Source organism: Rhamphochromis longiceps, linkage group LG4 (assembly GCF_057381845.1).
Source record: "Rhamphochromis longiceps isolate RC_006_pf linkage group LG4, R_longiceps_female_GT1.1, whole genome shotgun sequence".
NCBI classification, from domain to species: domain Eukaryota; kingdom Metazoa; phylum Chordata; class Actinopteri; order Cichliformes; family Cichlidae; genus Rhamphochromis; species Rhamphochromis longiceps.
This window is the reverse complement of record NC_140560.1, coordinates 30,857,016-30,883,805: the sequence shown is the minus strand read 5'-3', so window position 1 is coordinate 30,883,805 and position 26,790 is coordinate 30,857,016. Positions and strand designations below refer to the sequence as shown.

Below are 26,790 nucleotides of genomic sequence, written 5' to 3'. Positions count from 1 at the left end.
TCCGAGCAGCAGAATGAAGTGCTGCTCTTGCTTTTACTCCAGAACAGAGAAAATTTTAAGCTAATGTATATTTGGGTTTTGAATAAGCTTCCGCCCGTGGCCGTCAGTCTTGATTTAGACTAAATGAATCCCGGTAGAGTTGTAACAAATAAAAATGCCCCAATCATGCGCCTCAGACGCATGGAAAGGCGTGCCTCAGAATGCGCTTAAATTTAAGTCTGTGCAGCGGTGAAGGACACAGTTCGCTTTGGATTTACACCTAGCGAGTTCCTCCAGAACACAAGCTGATGACGATTTGGATATGATTTTATTTCGCTGACATTCTCATATTCACACAGCGACATTTTTTGCTGATTTGAGCCGTATTTGCACCTGGAGGACGGAGGAATTGTGCCACATTGGAGCTTTCCGGTGCGCGTCAGCGGGCGACACAAAAGACTACCCACACGCAAGGTTCAGCCGTTTCCTGAATACCCATCCTCACGTGGCATAAATGAGATATTAACAGCTGGTGAATTTATAACCTGTTCTCACAGATCATAATAAACCCAGAAACGTGTTTTGTGGAGTCGGTGGCCCTGAGGCGCGCACAAATCCCTCTGATGTGGATCTGTCACACTTTGTCAGTCTTTTAAATGGCTAAATCCGGAAATCTTCTACCGACTGGACTCTATTTGAGGAGTTAAAACTTTTACTGTTTGTGTCTCGAACGACGATTCCCACTTCTACACCAATTATGACCGAAAACAATGAGATGGAGTGCGACTCGGAGCTCCAGCGCTCTCCAAGCAATATGCCCATCCAACCAGTGACTTCCAAGGCAAGTACCTAAATTTGGAGTTTGGTTCTTTTTCAGATGCCATACAGATCATAACATACACGTATTTGTGCCTAACGAATCGAAAAAGAACAGTATCAGTAGACATAAGTGAGTGACTTTGCTGAGTAGTTAAATGCACACACTGAACTATTAATAAGAAGACTTATTTTATTCATTTTAAGTGTATTCTTCTCCTTTGATGGTTTTCTCCACCTGCATCTCCACCGTTTATGTAATACTAATAACAACACAATTGCAGTAGTATTCATCACGACTGCGTCACTATAGATGTAACCTCACACGTAAGGTGTGATGTCATACTGTCTCCCCGTGTCTCTCTTTCTGTCAAAATCCATTAGAAGCAGGCGCACACAAAAGGGTTCAAGTGTGTGTTTTTAATGACTATTAGGCAGCAAAACCAACATGTAATAATGGAAGTGTTTAATGCTTTTGTCCATTTGTTATTTTAATTTGCTTCTTTTTTGATGAGCTGCAGTTTTTTTGCGGACATTGCAGCACTCACGCTGTTTCTTCTATGCTGGCAGCAAGTTTATATTGCAATAAATAAGACGCTGCATTTGCTTATGTGAATTTTGTGTCTGTCATATACACAGCTACTAGTGTGCATGTCTAAGATACAAATGCCCTTTCAGAGTGTCTTTATGAATCCATTTAATTTGTTCACTCAGCTATATAAACAAAGATTTGGGGCTGCCCTCCAAGCTGTGGAAGCTTTCCCGATGTCTGCTTCTTAATGGAAGGACACATAAGATCAACCAGCTTGATACAACTTTCCCTAAGTCAAATCTACCCTATGACTCTTTATGCCACCCACACACAAACACATGCACGCTGCTGACATGTTTGGAGGAAAGTGACACTCCGTGCAGCACAGTCACATACTTCACCAGCCTCAGACTGCCTCTGTGCTTCATCTAAATGTTTGATGTCCTCTTTGAAAGCATACAAGTTGACGTTGTTACAAGCAATTTTAACACCACTTACTCCAGGCGTTCTACTCCAGCTCTCCTCTTCTCACCAGCTGCTACTGGTGAAAACTGGGTGTGAGCCTGTTCCAAGCTGGACTGATTGGTATTCAAATGATTCACCGGTTCGCTCTGGCTTCATCGTGTCACAGCCCTCTATAATAAAAAAAACCCCCCATCAGTTTGATCATCTGCCTTTGGTCTTTCAATCTATTGAGTTCTCTGTGGTGTGGGATAGATTCAAAATTAACCATCAACCTTTATGCTAGAGGAACTCATCCTTTTGAATGAATGGCCATTGAAGTGTCAAAGTAAAAATGCAGAGTTTTTGTCAGCTTGGCTCTGGAGGCTGTTCCTCACATAAAAATACACAGCTACAGGGTGACATTTTTGAAGGAATCTAATCAGACACATAGTCATGTGTCCGTGATGGTTTTTATTAGACAACAATGACAGGGAGGAAACGAAAGAGGTAACAGATGCTCCCCAAAATCCACCAGCAGCAAAATCCCACCAAAGATGGATATCGTAAATCAAGAACAGAGGAAAACAGTGCCAGAAGATTATGAGAAGAGGAAGCGCAGTCTCTCTCTCCAGCTCCCAACAATAATCTGTAGTGTATTGCCAAGCCTGGCAGAAATGTGAGTGGTGGAGCCAATTACATGCCCGAGTAGCAGTCATCAGCCTATAGTGTTGCTCTTTTTGTGCAGAGCAGTTTGATCTCTCTGGGCTGTTGATGCTTTGGGAGCTTTTTCTGTGATGGAGGTGCACAGGTAAACATCTTCTCTCCTGGATGAACACACAGGATGATGTCTGAGCGCAGAGATATAAAGGCGTAAACATGTTTTTGGTTGATATACTTGTTTGTCAGCTTGCCTGCTGAGTAATTACAACTCCCACAATCCATCCGTGTGTCCACTTCGCATTCTTCATTAAACCCTCTTAAATGGATGTGAGCGCACAACACACACACACACATATGCAGCTGACTGAGAGATGAAAGGTGACTGGCTTTCCCTACAGTGAAGCTGAACTGTCTCAGTTTCAAAGCTAAGTTACAATTAATCTTAAAGAGCTTACATTCAAATGTATCTTTTTGTAATGGATGGCTTTCTTTTTACGTTGAAACGTCCAAAAAACTTTTTTTTTCTTTTGGCTATTCAGGAAAAGGCAGTTTAACAAGGCTGAGCTGTATCACCTTGTTTTCACTTTGTCCAAAACATCAACTGGGAACAGACAACCAGGAAGTGTGTTTTAAATAGTAGCCTATTATGTGTTCTTATACTAAAATAGTCTTGATTAAATAGTCTTGGTCTCGATTAAATTACAACCAGTTAGTTGTAATATCAGAGTCGTCAGGATTGTAATTAAAGCAGTATTTAAAACCAAAATAATAATAAAAGAAAGAAAGAAATAGAGCCTCCAGTCTAGCTAGTGGTTGTGTAAAAACTGGTACACTCAAAAAGGTGATGCAAGTGTGCACGTTAAGCACTATTTACTAAATTCAGCAGTGGTACTGAAGCAGCACTAAACAGAAGTGCAGTAGGCTCTATTAATGGTGCTACTACATTATTAGTCACCAATTTATCCTGATGGAAAAAATTTAAGTTGTGCCAAATTTCAATCCATAAAAAAACTATTGAGACATTTAACTGAAATTACCACCCAAACCGCAAACTTCATGGTCAGACTAAAAGAAAATGGATTTGGGTTTTTACCCCAGGTGGTAATAAACACCTCTGTAATGTAGATGGTTCTAAGAAAAAGCACCGTCTTTATCGACATCTCTTTTAATTCATTTAAGGATAAAGGAGTGGTTGCTGTGAAGACAGCATCGAAGACATCGAAGACAGCATCGAATGGGAGAGAACATTTCACTGCATCACTTTTGATGGATACAGCAGTCATCATTTGTCATAAAGCAAGCAGGTTTTATCATGTGCACCTGCTCATGTTCACACAGGCCATAGTCATTACTGCCATTCAGGTTGAACTCTTCCTAATCATCTAGCAGGTGCATGATTTCTGGTGTTTTCGCTATATTTCGGATGTACAAACATCTTTAAAGTGACGCTCACACTTTTGGCTTTTTCTTCAGAAGGGGATATGACACAGATCAGATAGATGTGAGCAGGTAAGTAAGTCAAATCAGGAAGCTGAAGTGGGCCAAGGTCGTCTTTAATCAGTGTAACACCTTCACTGCTGTGATGTTTATTAATGTGACACTACAAGGAAAAGTGTGAGATGCTGAAATACTGGACACTAGAAACCTACAGGAGCACAAAAGATACTCCACACTGCTATTCCACAGAGATCATCTCTGCTGTTAAACAGTCCTTGAAAGTGATTGTGTGTGTGTGTGTGTGTGTGTGTGTAAATGATTGACGGTGTGTACATGCATGTGTGATAGTAGCAGAACGTAGGAGGCAGCCTGTGATTATGCATCTTTTCTCATGCACTGAGAGCAGGAATTTGCCAGGATGCCATGCATAATAAGAAATTTCGATCAACCCGAGAAATGTTGGGACATAAAACCGCTCCACATGTGCTCCTTGTAATCATAAATACAGCTGCTCGCTCATATTTTTATTCTATGTGATTCTTTTTCCCGCTGTTGTGTTTCACTTTAGTAAAATCTTCGCATTTGTTCGGTTACAACTGTCGGAGAAGAGTTGAAGCCACACAGTGAAAATAATTATATGCTGAAATCCATGTACCTGGTATTTGATGGTGACAGTTTCCTCTGAAATGACATATTCTGCTGATGACCTAGAATTGGAGGGAGTCAGGAGACTGTCTTTCAGAGCGCAGTTATAACTCGGTTATCCTTCTTAAGGCTGAAATATCCTCACTTAGAACAAGGTCAGTCACTATGACGTGCATCATTGCAAAAAAAAAAGAAAAGAAATGTACCTCGTTTTTTATAGCGCAACTAGCTGGAGTGATTAAAGTGGAAATTCAAGGGTAGACAAATTAAAATATTGATTTAAGGTCATATAGACTTGAATACTGGTTTTGACTTAAGGCATGGATCAATTGCAGTAACTGTTTTTTCCAATCCGTGCAGCACGTTCTCTTTACTACTGCTGATGGCAGAGCAGAAAATTGGCACACTTCAGGAGTGATGGGGAAGAAAGGGAATAAGTAAACCCCCCCCCCCCCCCCCCACACACACACACACCCTTGCACACCTATAGAGTTTTGACTTATAGTAATCCTACTGGTGTTACATTTCTAAACACTGAAAACATGTGATGCAGGCCCCACTCAGACCATCTCACCAAATTCCAGAGTGCCTATATTATCCTCATATTCCCAGTGGGACAAAGGCTTTGTTGTTGAGTCTTGACCTCTGGGCAGACTGGAGCATCCCATAAATATCTCAGACTGGCCCCATTAAATTTTTATGGCGGTATTCGAGTGACATAAAAGTCTTATCATTGAATTATGACTAGTCAATCCTCGTTGTTCCGCTGTGGAGAATTGATTTTGTACATTTATGCTGGCAACATGTGAGAAAGGCAGAGGTCTGTTGTAATACGGATCGAAGATGTGAAAATTGTGGGCTTTTACAGGTCTGCTGAGACAGCTCGTCAGTCTGCTTTGCAGCAGTGAGATAGGAGCTGCTCAAAGAAGACTGACTCTGCAGATGTGTGTAAATCTGTGCAATATTTTGCATTTTGCATCACATTATTAGTCATGTATGAGTCACAAAAAACGTTGAGGGAGGAACATTAGCAGGCAAGACTTGATCCAAATGCATCTTTTTAAGCTGAAACGGGTTGAGTATTACTTGGAGAAGTGCAGTTGGGGAAGAAGTGACAGAAGACTGAGGCAGGTCCCGTTGCAGGTCACAGGGATTTTCATAAAAGGAATAATCAATAAATAATCAGCTATAAATCTGGGACTAAAGTGTGGCATATATCGCTTCTGACTCATCGATATCAGCATCTCACCTCATGTGCGGTGGTGCACATGAATGTGCAGTGAAGCTCCACATCATACTTGATGTCACATCGGCCTTGAGTCAGAAGGATTATTCTTTCAGATAATGTTCAAATGGAAGAAAACAGGAATGCTTTTCAGACCCGCACACTGACAGATGATTAGATTAGCTGTAATTGAGACATGTGCTCTATAGCTGGAGCTGTTATGCCAGCACTCAGCCACTCTGATTGAAAGAGCTCTGCTCAAGGCTGTGATGCTGCACATAAAATATGAAGTCAAAACAACTTTGTACTGTTAACATCATTAAAAATATATTCCACCCCATTATATAGTTTATAAGTCGTAATGTTTCATGAATCATTTTGCTTACATTAGTAAGTCATTATTGAGAAAATATTACCAGGTTGCAAACATGTGGGTTTTGCTGTACCTGCTTCAACACCAAATTTATTTTACCCCTCATTAAAAAAATGAATTACTAATGCAATTCGAGAACAGATCATTAGATGTTAATCATTATTTATTTGGTAAGCATAAATTAGATGCTTGTTCATCCTTACATGACAACTTTTTTAACATTTTTAATCTGACTAGAATAAGATCACACGCAACAAAGCAAAAGGCATCTCTGGCTTTAGACCTCTCTGCAATAAATCATTACTTGTTATTAATCTCTGGCTCTCTTCCACACCATGTCTCTTGTCTTGTCTTCCTCCCCTCACCCCAACTGGTCAGGGCAGATGGCTACCTCTGCCTAAGCCTGGTTCTGCCAGAGGTTACTTCCTGTTAAAAGGGAGGTTTTCCTTTCCAGTGTCACCAAAGTGCTTGCTCATAGAGGGTGATATGATTGTTGGGTTTTTTCCCCTCTATGTATTATTAGAGGGTCTACTTTACAATATAAAGCGCCTTGAGGCAGCTGATGTTGTGATTTGGCGCTGTATAAATAAAATTGAATTGAACTGAATCTCCCAAACTGAAAGTTTTAAGTTATGCATTAGGATCACTGTGGTGCATAGTTCAGTGAAACCCAGAAAACACATGGACATATCCAACGCACTAATTGCCTGCATCCAGGCTACCCGCCTGTGAACATGCATCTATAAGCATCATAGAAGACATGCTGCACATTTCCTGCAGCTAACAACACTTGTGTGTCAAGAAGCTGCCATAAATAGGTGAACGAACACTTGCAGCGATTCAGCTTACAATAAGAAACCCTAAATCCCCAACCAGAAGCTAAGAAATGCAAATCCTGCAAAATGTCCTTGCCCAGATTATATGTATTTAACGAAGCAGTTGGTTACAAAGCGGCGTACTTTATTTCAAAGTTCTAAAAAATAAAGATAAGAATAACACCCTTCGGTGCTCAGAGATGTCTAACAGAGATATAATGAATTGTAGTAGTCCACAGCGTACCTAATCTTCATCAATGTAATCTAATGAAGGGAAATAATTTCACAAATAGAGGAAGCATATGGAGTGTGCAAATGTACATTCAGTTACACTCCTACAGTTTTGTTTCTTTTGCGCTGCATCGATGTGTTCCTCACACACACAGACACACAGTCAAATAGACAAACTGTCTTCATAGCTTATTCCCAGACTCACAGAGCTGTAAACAACATGTCCCTGTTAAGTGATTATGTTTGGTGCTGAGCAGAATGAGCACAGACAGACAGAGCATGTGCGCAGAGTGTATGTAGCCTGCTGATGATCTGTCTCCTCGTCTGTCTGTGTTCATCCGTTCTTTCCTTGCGACGTGACCACACCCTCACACAGCGTTACCCCTTCCATCGCATGTCATTGTAACAAATGTCTGCCTGTCCCCTGGGAAACTAGCATCATCAACCGTACATAGAGCTGGAGGCAAATGTCAGGAACCATTCATTTATCTAGTCAATCAATGTTAGGCATTCTGTAGATAACTGATGTGATGCCTGTTGATGTGATGTTTTATCATTTGACTCTTAAGATTTTGAAATGCACTGAACTTAAAGAACTGGTTTGGTTATTACACCTAATGTAACAGTGTTCCTGCAAAAGCATCCAGGCTGGTAACCGGCCAGAAAAATGATTGGGTATAAAAAGGAGCGTCCAGGATGAGTCTCTCAGAAGCAAAGATGGGCAGAGGTTCATGACTCAGGCAAAGGCTGTGTGGGCAGAGAAATCCACAAATCCAAGTTAACACTCTACCATACAAAGAATAAATTGTAAATATGATCCAGGAATGCTGCAACCATCTCTGGGGAATTTAAGCTATACTGAGGCAAAAAAAGAAACCTGTCTTCTTGTGTGACCAGTCAAAATGTGATATTCTTTTTGGAAATAAAAGACACTTCTCCAACTTAGTGAGGAGAGGTACCATCCAGCACATATGGTGTTGACAGCACACTATAAAGAACTGAACTCTGTAATTTTCCTGTCTATGCTTTCTGGCAGCCTTTCAAACATGTCTTGGGACACTGGCTGCTTTTTTACTCATTTTTTGCCCAGTGGTAGTACCTGACCATTTTCATAGGAGTGTTTTTTACTTGTTAAGCCATTTAACACTGAACTATGAATCATTCAAGCACAAACTCAAGGTATGAACCAGTGTTGTCTAGACATAACAGACAACTTAGCAATGAACTAATTTTAAATTGTATCTTTAGGCACTTTGTTACTATCGGCCTATTACAAAACACAAAACAAGTGTAATTTTATTCCATTTCTTTATTTGAGTCCATGAAAAATGCTAAAAATGACACAGTTTGACAAACATAAAGTTGTATTTTTCTAACAACAAGGTGATTTCCAAACAGCGATTAGCCAAAATTTAAAATATTTCTGCTTCCTGTGTAGATTGTCCTTAAAAAAACCTGAGAAAGCATGACAAGAAAAAAAGAAAAAATGTCAGTTCTGAAAGCTTTCTACAGAAGATGAACACAAAGTCCTGAAGAAAGCAAAGACCTGACAGAGTACCTGAGAGATGCATCCAATGCACACTGCCAATGCAGTAAAACTATACTTGGACAGAAAAACAAACGTTGGAGCACCACTAGTCATGGATTGGCCTCCCCAGAACCTGGATATTAACATTACTGAAACAGAGTGGGATCATCTTGAGTGAGAATGGAACCAAAGGCAGCCAACATCCAAAGAAGAGCTTCAAACGTCCTTAAAAAAGCCCAGAGAAACATTTCCTGAAAAATACTTAAAGAAATGACAAGAAAACTAGTGTAAGAGAGCTCGGACCATACCACATACTGACTTTCAAGCTTGTTATAATATTAAAGCATCTGGATTTTATCTCTTATACTGCATTGGCATGCATTTTTCATGAATGTTTGCAGATATGAATTGCCACACTTATTTCTCATTTTCCTAATCTTCCTAATCAACTTTCTTTATCTTTTGTAAAGAACTTCAGAAGATCTGTACTGATATGGGTTTCCATTAGCTTCGATGGCATAGGCAACTTGCAGATCTACAGGGGGACCTTGCTGCATATTGATGCTTAATAATACAATATGTACAGGCTTTAAAGCAGCTATTTTTACAGTCCAGACAATGCTCTTTTCAGGGTAGTCCTTGCTTTTTTCATGATGCCAAACTACACGTTGTACATAAAGCACCATTATTCTGTAATAAAAGTCTGGGTGCTGCATAATAACCCTTTACCTGTGTGTATTCACACATGTTGTTGGTGTGTGAGTTGAACCACTTGTGCTCACTGCAACCGTGTGGCCTCTTTAGTGGAGCCGGCGCTCACTTTAAGGGCCCTGGTGATGGGTTGTTGATAGATGATCGGGCTGAATAAACTCTTGTTTCGTTTTATCACAAGAGTCCTTCTGTCACTACCACTAAGCCAGTACAATTTATACACATAAGAAAAAGCTTATCTTGTTCAACCAAAAGCACAAGCACCCCTTTAAAAATATGAATTCGATCTCGCTGAAGGGGACAGGCAGCTCTTTTATTAATGTGTTGTTTCCTTATGAGGTGATATTGCTTTACATGAGTCAACTTCTTTCCCTAAGGTGTACTGATCTGAACAGAGTGTGATGTTTATGGATTCCGGGATATTGTCTGTGCTGTCTTGAGGGCACATTGGACATTTGTTATTGCTTCTTGCTTATCTCGTGTTTATTTTTAATGCATTATCTTTGTCCCTATGTCTGTCGATGTGTGTCCGTGGGTGCAGCTCCAGAGACTAAAACGCTCATTGTCCTTCAAGACCATGATGCGCAGTAAGAGCGTGGAGAACTTCTTCCAAAGGTCCTACAGCGATGCCCGCCTGCCCCAGGATTTCATCACGGACCCGCCGCCTCCGTCCCCCCCTCTGATGCCTGGCTCCCCACTTGTTGGTGACCGGTCACCATCAATTTCACCATCTCGCAGTCCCAACCCCTCCATCTCCTCCCACTCGCCCTCACTCAGCCTTTCTCCATCACTCCCCGCCAAGCCTCCCCGACCCCAGATTACCCACTGTTTCCAGGACCACATCTTTCGAAAGCCCACCAACTGCCAGCATTGCAAGCACATGATAGTAGGTAAGGTGCCTAATATTCTCACTGGACATGGTCTTTGGTGATACACTTACTCATGAAAACTAAAGACTGAAGAGTTTAGATGAAAAACTTTGAATTTTGTGTAAAATTATTATTCAGGACCTATGATTTATTACCACTTATGTGATTTTAAATTTCCTGTAAAGATGAGAGAGTTGGTCATATGAACAAGCAAGAAAATTTGGACAAGTAATTGGTCTTACTTCTTTTTTTTTCCAAATCTAGTTGGAAGTAGGCAAGTGGGCAAGTGCATCTGGACAATTGTGGAACTTTCCACTCACCATTAAATTTACTTCACTTAAATCCATGCAGACCCTTGCAGATTTGAAAGCACAGAGACTACAAATGTGGTGTCAGTCTTCTCATACAGCTCCATATCAGACAGAAAACGAGCATATTTAAGGTGCTCAATTACCTCAAGTGGTACAAATAAACAAAATAATAATGATTTCCTGAGAAAAGTGAAGTTTTTAAATCTCACCTCACTGCTTCCTTCTTTTTTCTCTCCTCGATTTAAGTCATTCAATTAGATCTGGACTTTGCTATAGCTCTAGCGCAGATGTGCGCTTTTGTTCACCTCTAAGTGCTACTAGCTTCTAGTATTTCTGCTAAATGTACTTCCTGTCACTGTGACTGATTACAGTCTCCAACCTGCTCCCCCGTGTTTGCTCCTGTGCAGTTTTTTGAAAATTTATTGTTGCATCCTTAGTGGGTTTATTTATGCAACGCATCACTTCGCTCTAGATTTATCTCTGCAGTCCCGAAACAAAGTGTAGCCTCTTTCTCATAAGCTGTTAAACTAATTTTATCTCTCTCTCTAAAACCACTATTTTGCTTGAGCAACCCAATTTATTTGATTGTTGTTTCTGCTCTAATACAGACCTGTCGATATAATCCCCATCTGTGACAAATTCAGAAATCAGTGATCTTTGTTTTCTAGGATAATAACGACTCAACTCCTTAATCCCTAAAACATGAAAAGAGGATTTCTAAACATATAACAAATGGGAAGAAAACAACTGGAGTCTCAGGAGACTTTAGCTCTCAAACACTTAAAAATACAAACGTAAATTACTCAATGCCAAATCGATTATAATTAAAATATGTCCAGCTGCTTTCCAATCTCTTTAAGTTGTTTTGCAAGAAGAGCTGTTCATTATGAAGCTGTTAGTGTGAGCTCTGGTTGCAGTGCCAGCCTGATAAAACTGGGACAGGGTTTGATTTCATTCTCCACCTGAACAGAGAAAAACCTGCACATATGATGTAAGGGCCACTTTGTTCTGTTAGCACTTTCTGCCGAGTGCACATCTGTCGCCTGCTGATTTTTTTTTCTTTTTGTGACTGCTTCAATGTCAGTGTCCCCTGCTTTCATTCTCTCTTCTTTATCCCACTCTGCAGGAAACTCCAAACAAGCTCTACGGTGTAAAACATGCAAGATGGCTGCTCACCTGTGGTGCACCTCAGAACTATCGCAGCAGCCGTGTCATGGGAAGGTGCGAAATACACACACCAAGAGTTTGATGTTGCCCTCATTTATAGCACTGAGAGTTTCTCTCAGCATAGTCACTAACTGCACACTTCGGTCTGCTCAACTCTTTTAAACTGATTCTGTTCCCTGATTTAGCACTCTTCAGTGGAAAGTGATTGTTGCTTTCATGTTTTTCCATTGCACTTCATGCCAGGCTATTGCTATGATAAACCATCTTCTTCTGTGAAATGAATAGGAAACATAAAAAAGTAGCATTGGCTTTGTTTGTGTCTGGATTGCAAGAATAGAATGGCTACTTATTACTTCTCGTGTTCATTTTTGGCAAGAAAGCAAATATTTCAGTGATTCATTGAAATAAACGTGTTAACATACAGCCAAATGACACACCGACATGAGACTCTGGGTAGTCCTGTGGAAAACTAAGTGTACTTAATAAACTGATAATCACCATAAAGCGGTTTAAAAGAAGTCTTGGCAGTTTGCTGGTCTGGAACATTCAGGTGGGTTTAAAACAAAGCTGCAATTTTTCAATGAGTGCAAATCCGGCAAATTCATTCCAAGAGAAATTTTAAAAAATCGAAAAAAAAACAAACAAGCACTACATCTCAGACTCTACAGGCCTCAGTTAGCACATTAAATGTTCAACTCCATGACAGTATAATTAGAAAAAGACTGAACAAGTATGGCTTCTTTGGAAGATTGCCACAATAAAGCCTATTCTCTCTAAAATCAACAGGGCAGCGTGGCTTATATTTGATATATTGGATATATCAGCACAAACCCACTATCAAGCATGGTGGTGAACAGCTTGTTTTGTAGCCATTGAAGCCACCTGGGCACCTTGCAGTTATTGACTCAACCATGAACTCGCGCGTATATCAGTGTTCCAGAGTCAAACGTGAGGCCACTTGTCTGACTGAAATTAGGTCACGCAACAGAGCAATGATCCCAGTGATCCCAAGCACAGCAGCAAATCTACAACAGAAATGCTGAAAAAGAAAAGAATGAAAGCATTCCAGTGGCCCATTCACAGCCCAGACCTTAAGGGAACCATAAGAAAGCTGTGCGCAAACAAATGCCCGCAAACCTCAATGAACTGAAGCAACACTGTAAAGAAGAGTGAGACAAAATTCTCCACATGGATGCGAGATACTAATAGAGTCATACGGAAAACAATTACTTCAAGTTATTGCTGCTTAAGGTGGTTCCACAAGCAACTGAATCATGGGCTCTACTTAGTTTTTCACAGGCCTGCATAGAGGCCCAGAGGGGCAATGAAACAACCTCCATATATGCAGTTTATTGCATCTCCTCATTGCTCTTAATCAAAGCAGGAGAGTGCAAAGCTAGAGTGATCCGTAGGACTACAAGAGTCCCGTTAACTGGAAATATGCAAGGTGTTCATGCTGTGGACCTCATTAACATAGAAGACATTTAGGGAAGGCCTTATTTTTCGAGTCATGTTGCAACATGCTCGCACATTTGCAACAAAGAAGTGACTAAATGTGGAAATTGTTAAGAGGTTGACATTTTATTTTCTGATTTGTTATCTGATGTTCAGTTTCACAACTCCAATCATTGTTTTGTCATATTACCAACACACTTTGGATTACAAGCATGAATTGAAAACCTGACCACAAAACCCTGTGCACTCTGCAATTAATTTAATTTTTTTAATAGAATAGCTTTAGGTACAGCGTTAATGGGAAAGAAAAAAACCCCACAGATGAATCAGTATTGTATCACATCAAACACATTTAGGTTATTACATCAACACACAGACTCACACGTATAAACACTGAAACACTCTTGACCTGCAGGCAGTCATTTTTGCTCACCATATGTGCAGTTTCAGTTAAATTGCTGAAAAAACACAGATCCATATGGCAGAAGGAAAAGTGCTGTTTTGAAGCTGTGAAGTGCTGATGCTACTGAAATAAAACAATTAATCATTGCACCATCCTTTTAGGGCCATCATTAGCAATGTTTCTTTACTACTGCTTACATAAAGAGTATTTCGCACACTTGCGGCGTAACGGTTAGATGTTACAATGTGGATTTTTTTTTTGTTATCATGAAAAATGTCATATTATGACTGTTTGAAGGACAATGGTAGAAGGTGAGTATGATTCACTAGGCAGAAAATTGGGAGTGATTTCAGACACAGCTTTTGTGTTTATCCTCTAGTGTAAAGCAGAGGACATTAGCATGCAGCAGGAGGCGAGACCTTCTGAGAGCCACTTGGAAAATTTTAAGAGCACTGTACTGAAGAGAGCTCAGTGCAGTTTGACAGCAGTGCACAAACAGAGAGGGGGAAAGGTAGGGGAATGATGAGGGCAGCGAAAGCTAAAATATCATCAGAGCACAATCTGGGTGTGTTTGTGGAGAACAAAGGTAGCCACTTATTGCCTTTGATCAGCTGAGTGTTTCTCTCTTCAACATAATATGACAAAGTGAGTGGCTCATTTGCAAGTCAAGGCAAAGACAAACCGATATCTCAGCTGAAACTCTCACTGTGCTTAATTCGGTGTGAAATTGCAGTCGTGCTGACACATACACACGGAGAATCACATGTCCGTGTCTGTGTCTAAGTCATGCGGCCACAAGTAGTGGTTGAGTGAATTTATTGTTCATGATTAGCAGCAGAGAGAGCTCATACGTGGCTTTGCTTATTTTGTTCTTTCCTGGAGCAAGTGAGCCCAGTTAATTGTTTCACTTACATTTTGTACGTGTTCTGTATGAATGCTCAAATAGCACTACAAAGAGATATATGTTGAGCTATGTGTTGAGTCTATAAACAAGAAGTTATGGCAGCTTATAAAATCCCTTGTGCTCTGTTCTCCCCTCCATTAGTCGGGAGCATTCAAGCGAAACTTCAGCTCGCCAATGCTCATCAATGACCAGTTGGCTGTTGTCAAGGAAGTTCAGCCAAGCCAAGGTGAGCGCAGTCCGAGTGTGCATGTGGTTGTATGAGTGAATCCGCTGGTTGGGTTTGCTTGTGTCCCTGTGCTTTTGTTTCGTGACGTTGCTCTTGTCCAGCCTTTTGGGTTTTACTTTTCGATTTTTCTATTTTATTTTTTTTTGCACTTTTGCTTGTAATGTAATAAAAAACAGAAATGTCTTCACCTCACCTGGCAACGGACGAATGTGAAGTGGAAAAAGATAAAGAGAAGGAGACAAATTCAGTTTCACTTGGAGGTGATGGACCGTCTCTACGCTGAAAGTATGTGAATAAATATTTATAAGTTCTAATGTTTATGTTTTTATATCTCTGTTTATGAGTTGTGCTGTATATCCTTGGACTGGTGAAGAGGATTAATTTATTAGATAGGCACCACAGTTGCATGTTTAAAAATTCATAAACATTGAAATGCTGCCCACTTTTTTGATTGATGGTAACCCCAAATTCACAAACATCCACCTTATTTCATTCAGCAAATGCTGGGAATAAATTTCAAAGAAAATTATATTTTTAATCAGTTTTCAGGTCAGTGTTTGTCCGCTCAAGGCCAAATCATAGTGGTACGAGTTGCTTTTACAACCACTGGACCAAAGTGCTTAAATTTGTTCTTCCTTTTATGGTCACCGCTGAAATGCAGCTTCATTTTTCTTTGTCATACCTTTGGAAGAACACCTTTGAACGTGACACAGTCATCTGCCGTAATGCATGACTCACATCAGGGTCGGCGCCCCATGCTGTCACTTGCTTGTAGTACTCATGAGTCAGGGTACAATGAACCTACAACTCCATCATCACCTCGAGCTCAGCACCATGATGCCTGGGACTTTGCCAGGGCCAGCTGAGAGTGCAACCTGCCAAGCTCACAATCACACATTACACAGTGTGCTCATAATTATGCTAACAAAAGGCTTGGTAAAATGTTTACACACATTCATATCAGACAACAGTTTTTATTTTGTATTTACTCACAGACCCCCTTAATTTCCCATCAAGTACCTCCTGGCCACAATTTACTGTTCTCATATTAAACCTCATTTATGAGTCTGCTAGTTGCGGGAACTTAACGGTCTACGTTGCAGTCTTGCAGTGATGATTCATATGTGATGAATGTGAAAAGGATTTCTCTGTTTAAATGTTAAGGTTAAATCTGCCAAAGAGAACCTGATACTGATGATATTCTCGGGTCAGAATGTTATCAGTTAACTGATAATTAACAACATTATAATAAAAACAGACCTGAAGCTACTTTACATAAAAACTCTCCTTCCAGTCTCAAAAGAAACCTTAAGGATCTAAAAAAAATAATTATTTATATGGAGCAGTGGAGTGTAGAGTCTCTAAGCTTGGCTTCCCATCCCATCATTTACTCATCTGCAATTAACTTCTCTCTGCAGAAATACCTTCTTCAGTCAGTGTAATGAGCTTTATCGACTCTAAATACCTGACTTAATCATACTAAAAAACACTTTGCTGCACAATTTCTTCTGTATACAGAAGAAATGACTTTAGTATGAAACTACAGGTGATTTCAACTCCATCCTGCACAGGCACACGCACAATGAGACACATCTGGCCCTGCAGCAAAATCCCTCTACCCTCCTTCTGTTGAGCTGGATGGGGAAAGAGCTGAAAAATCTAATTCCCAACTTCAGAAATAGTGTGATAGCACCCAAGCACTGCTGTCTACATGAAATGCAGCAGCGAAGACTTTCAGAAGATTTCCATATTTTACATTTCGTCTCTTATTCCCTTTCTACTCTTTCTACAGTTTCACATCTGTTAAAGCTATTAAACTAAGACACATCTCTTGCCACTAAGTTAAATAAATCAAAGCATGTTAATTCATTGGAATGTCTTCATTTTCTTTTGAATTTTTGGCTGCTGTCCTCGCAGATCTAAAGTAGGCCACTTTGGTTCAGGACTGACTGTGTTACAGCAGTTATATTTAAACCCCTTGGTTCCTCCAGATTGGCACAGGCACAATAGTCATGATGTACAGTGTAATCTCAGCGTGTAGCCCTGATTGTAGTGTGTCCAAAGTCTTTTAGTGAATAATTTACGTGTCTGTGTGTGGTTTCAGAGGCACCGCGGATGCGAGTAGACCCTGTGTATGCCGCCTTGCGCTACGGGACGTCCTTGGCACAGATGAGTCGCTCCAGTTTTGGCAGTTTGTCAGAATCACCAACGCGCAGCTTGGTATGACATCATAGGCCTGTGGGTGGGGGTAGAGGACAGTTCAGTCCCGTGTGTTTGACACAATAAACAACACTGGTCCGTTAGCTAACTTACTTATTATATTAAGAGAACTGACAGTGACATTCCCTTGTTAAGCCATATTTTGTAAAGGGTGCATATGGTTTTTTTTATTGAATTATTAAGAGTTAATACATTTAAGAATGCTTTAGATTCAGATTTATTAGGTATTATCAGAACAGCCATTAAATTGGAAGAAAATCTTTAACATAACAATATTCTTGTCTTCTTAGCTACCTTTTTTAGTCATAATATAAACATGGAGACTAATTCAAAAAGCTCTCCGAATCCTCTGAAAAACAGCTGCAAGCCATCTAAATCAAACTTGTAAACCCTGAATAAATGTTGCGATATCGGAAAGTAACAGTTCAGCTACAAATATTTGAGACTGATCTGTGTACAGCTTATAAGCAGCAAATATGAAGCAACAGCCAAGAGATGTTTACTGCTGCTCAACATTGGACCAAACACCTCGCCTCACCAAAATGTTGCAAAATGTTGTCTGTTTATACACGTTTGAGACTGATAGAAAGCTTCTCATCTAACTTCTCCACTGAAAAGAATGTGCATGCTTGCTAAAATGTAAAATGTTCACATTTTGTGAACCGTAGGTATCTCTGAAACCTGTTGAATACATGAACTTCCAGCATACTGACTGACAACAAGGTCACCCACTATCAAATGCATCCTCTCTGGCCTCCTGGTGCTGATATTTTATTGCTTCCTCTCTATGTTCTTATTTGAGGGTGAGGGAGGAGAGGAGAGGCAACAGAGACAGTCCAGCATGGAGGAAGAATTAACTCAGGAGACAGGGGGTAAAGACGTCTCTGTGTCTGTGCCTTGATGTATGTGGATATGCACATGCGCTGCATGCCCTTGCCTATGTGTGTCTATGCAGATGTTGTGTCGCGCATAACTTTCTGTGCGTGAGAGAGAATTACTGTGGCTGCTTGTAAAAAAACAAAAACAATAAAACGAGTGCTTATGTGTGTGATTAGCGACTTTTAAGACATTTTCTCGCTGATTCCAGATGATCCTATCCCCGAGCCAGAGATCGAAAAGGAGGTAGACGAGAGCAGCGAACAAACTCAGACTGCAGAGGAGAAGGTACCGCTTTGTTTAATCCACCTGTACATACTTTCATCCCTTGTTGCTCTATTCCTCAAGCGTGTATTTCTGTCTCACTGCCTCCCCTTCCTGCATCTCCCTGTAACCAGGTGCCCAAGCGCATTGAAGTCCACTCTATCCACACCTATGTAGCGCTCTACAAGTTTCTGCCTCAGGAACCAAATGACCTGGAACTACAGTGAGTAAAAGCAAAACAACCTGACTATGTGCAAGGATTTTTATAGCTATATGCGTGTGCATGTCCAGGAGTGCTTGTGTGCAATTGCTTTTTTTAGCATTGCGTGTGCAAATATGGTCGGTTTTTGTTCGTGTTTTGCCCCGGCTGTTGTTCCTGCAGGATGAAAATGTCCCCACCATCTGCAAAGGACGGTGCCAGGGCGCCCTTAAGGACGACTAATTATAAACTCAAAGCCCATCACTGTCCCCACGCAGAACTAGTGACTGAGCTGTGTTCCCAGCAGGGAAGGGGATAAAGACACTGAACAACTGAGAGATGAAAGGGAGGACATGCATGAGAGGAAATGGCATAGAGCGGAAGATTATCAGAGAGAGAAAGAGAGAAAACAGATGGAGAAAGCAGAGCGCTGTTGTCAAAGTTAAAGCCCAAATACAAGAAAGTAAGATCAGACCATTGTGGATGGCAGAAGTCAAAACATGTACCATATTCCAGACAGGTCGATTTTAACAAACCAGTACATGGATATGAATTCTGCAAAAATTATTATCAGAAATTTGATAGTTTAATCACCTAAAAAAAAGATAATTTTTATGTGGGGAGAATCTCAGTTATCTAATCAGTGTGTATTATATTTGTAGTGATGATGAGTATAGGTGGTTTGACTATAATGGCTCACAAACACACAGCTTACATGAGAATGAGTGGGTTTGGGGGGATTTACATTTATTTGGATTTGATTTGTAAGGACTGACAACCTGTCCATGATGTACCCCGCCACTTTCCCACTTTCAGCCAGGATGTGCTCCACCCCAGCTGGTTTCAACCATTTTAGGATAAGTGGTTAAGACAGATGAGGTCAGACAGTAGTCTCCACGGATTATGATGTTTACAGATGACATTGTGATCTGTAGTAAGAGTAGGGAGGAGGAGAAAGACAGAGGTAGAGAGGTAGAGGTATGATCCGGAGATAAGGAAGACAGAATATCTGTGTGAATTAGAGGGAAGTAGTGAAGGTGGATGAGTTTAAATACCTAGAGTTAACCATCCAAAGTCATGGACAGTGGACAAGAGAGGTGAAAAAGAGAGTTCAAGAAGCGGGAGTGGGTGTAGACAAGTGTCAGGAGGGATTTGTGACAGACAGATAGCAGCAAGAGTGAACCTGTTGTGATGTATAGTTTTGAGAGAGAGAAAAAAAAAAGCTGTAGGTGGCAAAGTTGAAGATAACATTTTTGTTTGGACTGAATGGAGGGAAAATTATCAGAGTATATCAGAGGGAACGCTCAGGTTGAGCAGTTTGGAGACAAGGTTGAGAGGGTTTGAACAGAGAAGAAAAACAGCATATTGGTTATATTGGACCAAGGATTTTGAATATGGAGCTGTCAGGCACGAGGGAAAGAGGAAGACTAAAGAGAAGGTTTATGGTTGTAGTGATGGAGAGATGGAGGCAGATGACCCGCTGTGGCATCTTCTCAAGGGAGAGGTTGAAAGAAAATGAAAAGATGGACAGAAATGGATGGAATTTAGATAACATTTGTACTTATTACAATGATAATACATATGTAGTGGCTTGCGTTTCATCTCTGAGTAGCTTTTTTCATAGATTTCTTTGAGACTGAATAGCAGCTAATCTCACCACTAGGCATTGTGAGGATTTTTACAAAGAAACCTATCTGCTCTTTCTGATGCCCTCCATATTGTCAGGAAATATTGTACATGTAAAATATAGTATTTAAAAATTGAAATAGCAACAGTAAAGGTATAAAAATACTAGCATTGTTAAGTTAGAACCACTATCCACTATCTATTACTACCAGGAAACTGCTAAAGTTGTCTAATTCTGCTGTTAGAAATATACAATATAGATATAAATGCTTAGTTAGATAGACAATATAGGGCACGAAAACCTTTATAAAAGATGCATTTAAATATTTAACTGCGCTCCTTTGAGACGCTGCATGAGCAGAATTGTACCAGTCACCTAAGAAATATGACTCACATGGTAGTGTGTGTGTGTGTGTGTGTGTGTGTGTGTGTGTGTGTGTGTGTGTGTGTGTGTGTGTGTGTGTGTGTGTGTGTGTACCATGATCATATAGGGCAGCTGTGAATGCAGACATCCGGGATTCAGAATGCACCGAAATGCAATTGGGACAGCTTCTCCCTGTATATCTAGGACAGTGGGCATACTGTGTATGTGTAGAGAAGGCTCATCAAAAATTGGTAGCATCATTAGTATGCAGGCCAGGCTGGCTGCAGATCGGGCCTAGCCTTCATTGCTGCAGCAGACACTATAGAGTTATATTTCATGTAGACCTCATGACTTTGTTTTCAGCTGTTCTGTCACCTCTACAGCGAGACACAAAGACTCACCCAAATTTTAACCTCCACAATGTTGCTACCACGGGTACACTACAGCTTTCTGTGGCAGTTAGATAACTGTAATATTTTGTGCTTGCAATCAGCTCTCCTTTCTTCCCCCCTACTCCGTTGCCTTTCCCATCATGTTTCCCTCTATTGTCTCCCTGTCTCTTTTTCCTCTCCACCCCAATTACCTCCCTTCTCATGCCCTTTTTTCCCATCTTCTCTCTTGTCTTATCTCTTTTAGTCCTGGTGATCGGGTGCAGGTCACTGACGACTCTAATGAGGAGTGGTGGAAGGTGGGTAATAAATCATTTGCAAACATCTGTGTGTGCTAGTTGGTGCATACCTGGTGATGTTGGTGTGTGCTGTGTTTTATTTTCCCCAAGTTCTCAGAAGTGTGTGTGTGTTTATGTGTGTGCACATGCATTCATACTGCGCATGTGTTAAATTAGGTCTTTAAACCAAGCTTTTAATGCAAAACACCTGCTCCATTTTTGCCTGTCGCAAACATGTAAGGAGCCACAGACAAAAATAGAACATAATTTCCTCTGAAAATTACCAAAAGAGTTTAACATAATGAACTTGGCTACTGTTGCAGTCGCGTAGAGGCCCTTATTGAGTCTGTAATGAGCTTCACTAACTCCCAATGGAAATAAATGTGCATTTGTGTGTGCGCCCGTGTGTTTCAGTTCACGAAGAAGGAAAACGCATCCAGAGTGCAGATTTAGCGTACACTCTGTGAGCATAGTTTTCGCTTGAACTTACGTAACCCAAAGCGGAGCAGCACATCAACATATTCATTCCAAGAAACCTTTAAATTATGTATAATCTGTGAATCATCTGTTCATTACTAATGTATAGTTTGTGAATCACTTCAATAAACACATCAACACCTGAGGCAGAGGGTGTTAAACTGTGAAACATTGCTGCATAATGAGGTATACCCAGTTATCACTGGCAAGAAAGGGATGAAATCTGTTGTTTATGTGTGCGCACCTGGAAAACAAATGTTTCATCTTTTTTTATACAAACAGCAAAAATGGGATGATTTGCCACTACATGAGGTAAAATTTTAATTTAGAAAGTGTTGTTTCTCTCATTTCTGTTTATGATGGTATAACAATAAAGGTGCCTGCTCAATTATACTACTAAATAACTAAAAGTTCATTTGGGCTTTGCTGTTATGAGATGGAAGCGATAGATATGAAAGTGTTCAGTTCTTATCAGTCAGTCTTCACTGAAAAACTGTTTAAAACTAGTATGAATGAATATTTGGTGCCAAATTACTCATTTTGGGGGGACTTTACTTTAAAAAGACTTTAACAATATACTGTCTGCCTTCTACTGGATAGTTACTGCAGTGAATAATGCGTTTCTGGCAACAGTTTTTTGGCAACAAAGATGTTACTTTGTTTCAAGAAGACAAGAAAAACAACTAAGGATATTGCTGAAACTACTAAAAGTGGGTTGAGAACTGTCCAATGCATTATTAAAACCAACTATCATCCAAGGAAGAGATGTGGTTGGAAAAAAACCTTGAACGATCGTGGTCAGAGGTCACTTTGACGTTTGGTGAACTCAAATAAAGTTTAACAGTACATCTCATGGCTATATTTAATAGCAAAAGTAATTGCAATTCCACATGCATAATACGAAGAGAATTCAAGGGATTGGCACTAAATAGCAGCCCTAGGAAAACCACTTACCAGAGCTAATCAGGAAAAAAAAGGCTTCAATTTGCTAGAGAATAAAAAGATTGAGTTCAGCAATGGAAAAGGGTCATGTGGTTTGACTTCAGGTTGACCCTGTTCCAGACTGATGGGTGCATCAAGGTAATAAGAGAGGTGGATGTAGTGATGCATCCATCATGTATAGTGTCTACCAGACAAGCCTGTTAGGTCAGCATTAATAGCTAGGGTTGCTTCAGTTGGTCAGGTCTAGGTACAGCAGTTTTAAGTGTCCAGAAGGTCAGCTGACTCTATACTGAACGAGCAGGTATTTCAATGGATTTTTCCATGTGATGAACTACATGGGCCTAATCCAAGATTATAATGCCAGGATTCATGGGATTCCAAGTGTGAAAACGCATGGATTTTCACACATGGATTGGTCACCAAAGAGACCAGACTTTAACCCCACGGAGCATCTTTGGGATGTTCTGGAGAATACTTTAGACAGAAATCCAACTCTCCCGTCATCAATACACCGTTCTGGATGGAAATAGATATTGTGACACTGCATGGCTTTATTAAAATGATGCCAGAGCGAATACGTGCTGTCATCTCTATATCTGTGGGTAGTCTGTGTATTTATTTTTAATATTTATATAGAGACGTATAATTATATGTACTGTAAATATCATACATTCTATATCTGCATTACTGTTTGTTTTTGGGTTTTTTGCACGACACTATCACAGATTCCTTGTTTTTTACAAAGTGATTCTAATTCTGATCAAAGCTAAAGCTAAATGTGGTTCAATGACATATTAGAGCATTAGACTTTGGGGGTTTTTGGCCAGGCAGTTTATTATATAGAGCAGGGGTAGGGAACGTTAGTCCTCAAGAGCCGGTGTCCTGCAGGTTTTAGATCTCACCCTGGGTCACCACACCTGAATCAAATGATTAGTTCATTACCAGCCTCTGGAGAACTTCAAGACATGTTGAGGAGCTAATTTAGCCATTTAAATTAGCTGTGTTGGATCAAGGACACATCTAAAACCTGCAGGACACCGGCTCTTGAGGCCTGGAGTTATAGAGATTTCCAACAATCCTCTTTTAAGATTGAACTTGACAACAGTGGAGCAGTAAAACTCCAGATTTTCCATCAGAAAAACAATCAAGTTGGATTGTCAGCTAACAATTTGGGTTGAGTGCAGTCTGGTGGGCCATTAAGCGCAGATCAGGCTATCATTGCGCAATCTCATTAACTAGATCTAAAGAATCTGTGACAGCTATCTTGGCATCCAGATACAGTTTAAATGCTGACTGAACTGTTTTGGTTCATTCCTCAGGGTAAATGTGGGGACAAAGTTGGTTTTTTCCCTGCCAACTTTGTGCAAAGGGTCCGACCCGGAGAGAGAGTGTGGCGGGTTATTCAGGGCAATCCCGGCAACCGAGAGAGAGGACACATGGCTGTGAGGGAATCCCAGGTATACTAATGGTGGAATACTGGTTTGAGACTTAATTTATTTTTGTTGATAGCTTCACCGTTTTTTCATTGTAACCATCAAAAGGCTATTATGGCAACCCAGCATACACTGATGATAGGATTCCAATTCTCAATTCATGAAACCTGTCCTGTGAAGGGTTTCAAGGGACTGAAGCCAAATCCAGTACACGCTGTGTGAGAAGTGGGGTGCATCCTGGTTAGAGAGCGATCAAAGGATTGGCACCAGCATTATCTATGTCTGTTTGTCTTTGCTATGAATAAGGCTCATCATTTCCAGATTGTATAGACCGTTAGAAAGAAAACCCACATTGTTTTTTGACCTTCAGGGTCACATTCAATCAGTTTTCATCCACTGATTTTTATTCATATACACACAAAGAGAAAATTCATAGTGCTTAGTCACAAGTAAAAAACCTGTAGGCAGTTTACACAATAACTTTCAGATTTTTTTAAGGTCTGTTATTATTTGTTCTTTTAAAAACAGTTTTTATATTGGTAAAAATAATCTTTTATTCTAGTTTCCTCTTAGAAAACAAAGCATCTTATTTTCTGTTTCCTGCTTTTAGATTTGTGTGGGGAAACGAGAAGAGGGTGAGGTGTTTCTAAAGCTGAGCAGTGGAAAGAAGAAAGGGCTGGTCCCAGCTGATTCCATAGAGGAGATTTGAACCTTTGTGCACAGACCACCATCTTTCCACATCTACTTTCCCCAGGGATGCACCCATTTTAAAACTACCCCTCTTCTGCCTCATTCCCCTGGCTAAACAACTGCTCCAGCTTCTCCAACTGGTCAGCCAAACACAGAAAAACTAAAAACATAATACACACTTCTGCAAGGATCTGGAACCACAGCCCCTCATAAACACATGGTTTCCAGCTCAGCTGGTTGATTGTAAGCCTTTAATGGAGGGGGCAGTTATGCAATTGCCCTGCTCTAGTTCTCTTGTAGGTTTATCTTTTCAAAGCCAATAAATCGATGTTTAGTAGACAAGGGTGGTCAAAAATGCTTTAAAATGTCTGCTGGATGCCAGCTCAGATTTAGTTTTTCCTCATCAAAAAGACGTCTACCAGCGTGGGAGGAGGCTGAATCCTGTCATGGGAACATGATGCTTCTATCAGTGTCCTTTTCTTGTTTCTACCCACTCTGTGTGTCTTATTCCTATCTGCTAATTTCAGGGTCTCTGCCCTGGGGACTGATATCAGCTTCGTGTAGACTGCTACAACAATAGGCACTTGCCAAGAACAACCACTGCCAGCTATGGAAAGCTACTGCCATTTAGACAGACGGCAGGATAAGATGAAAGGAATACACCAGATCTGAAAATTGTCTGTAGTTTCTGGCTGAGTTACGACTGCACTCAATGATTTGAGCGTGCAAAAAGAAGAGGTTTTTCACACAAAAATCAAAAACTGATTATTTTCATTATGAAATGACAATTAAAGTATGCTATAAAAATTATCCAGCATCTTTTAATTTCTGGTATCTGTCAAACCCTGTGAACATCACTATCTACCCAAAGACTCAGAGTTTACCTTTTCGACTATCCTTAAAACAAAAACATGAACTCCCAGGAATTGCCTGAAAATTGTTCCTTTCTTTTAAGTAAAATTTTATAGATTATTATGTCTGTCCACTTTTGAGACACAGCTGTGTTTGTCTACCGTCCTTATTCTGTTGTGTTACTATTTTACAAACAGATGAGGTAAAAGAAATCAAAGCTAAAAGGGAGGCAAATCTCTTTAGGAAGACTAGGGGGGTTGTTTGGGAGCTTGTCGTGAGCACTGAGGAAGAAAAATGTCAACATCTACCAAGTTTAGAAGTTACAAGTGGCAGAAGGTGTTCTGCTGTTTTTCGCATGAAAGACCTCGGTGGGCATAAACCCGCCGGTTTCTGCAGGGACCTGCTGAAGAGCCTCAGTGGGATGTTGCAAGCGTTGCCCAGAATTTTAACATGTTCACTAGAGCTTGAAACAAGAGGAAAAAAACTGTAGGCAGTCTGCCTGAAAAACAACAGCACAATGGGGTTCCTTCTGACCATGACAAGGAGTTTCACTGACAGCTTAGAGGGACACAGGAAAACAGGAGGAGTAGGAGGCTGTGCAGTGAAAGGGATGACACGAGTGCTGAACCGTTATGAGTCAGTGTACATGCAGGTAGTGTTGTACCCATGGGTGCACGAGTCATCATTGATCAAATGTCAGCCTGTCATCTCCATCTTCCACTCCCCGTTTGGCCTCCTTTGTCCTTATATTATTGATGTGACTGGTCAGTTCTGACGTAAAGTCAAGCCATTTTTTAATACCAGTACATTTCGGATTGCTTAGAGTTCTACGCACTAAGTCATTATTTATTTAAAATCTTCTTCTTTTTTTAAAAAGTCCTTGTCCCTGAGTTTGCGTGTGGAAAATCAGGAATGTGAAAGAAATCTAGAACTGAAGGACAGATTGCATCATTTGAATAATAAATTAAAGCACATTTTAGTTCACCCATCCTTTTCAGAGCACAAGGATCTAGCTGATTCCTTTTAGTCTGCATTTTTTGTGGAAGCCTTTAGAAGCTGTGATTTTTTTCCTTTAAAAGCTTCTCTTGTCATCACGGGAGTAGCACTTTATTTTGAGTCATTTGAATAAGCTGTAATTTTGTAGATGTGTCTCCTTGATAGTAATACTGTAGATGTTGTATTTAAAAATACTTCAACTGCAACTTCAATTCACCATGAAGTACTTCAGCTGGTGGACTTACGGTTTGTCCTTGTTGGCAGAGAGACAGCAGCATAAACAATACCACACTCCTGAAAACATATTCCAGGGGGAATGTGTTGTCACAGCATAACTGGAAGTTTGATTTTACTCATCTAAAAATGTGCTATCATGAATTATGTCTAATTTCACGTAGCATCTACTGTTTACACCTTAAAGACTTCAAAATGTTAAGTATGTGTTTGGATGTT

The 26,790-nt window shown here is 40.3% G+C and overlaps 1 protein-coding gene across 1 annotated transcript; it reads left to right on the top strand.

Moving 5' to 3' along the window:
- The first annotated feature begins 268 nt into the window (after window positions 1–268).
- LOC146672015 (SH3 and cysteine-rich domain-containing protein 2-like) lies at window positions 269–26,790 on the top strand. The gene is made up of 11 exons (XM_085405271.1): window positions 269–820; window positions 9,938–10,286; window positions 11,703–11,797; window positions 14,647–14,731; window positions 16,836–16,951; window positions 17,754–17,823; window positions 18,039–18,115; window positions 18,226–18,314; window positions 20,917–20,968; window positions 23,686–23,823; window positions 24,410–26,790. The coding sequence occupies exons 1-11, from the start codon at window positions 737–739 to the stop codon at window positions 24,506–24,508; spliced, it is 1,254 nt and encodes a 417-aa protein (XP_085261397.1). The 5' UTR covers window positions 269–736; the 3' UTR covers window positions 24,509–26,790.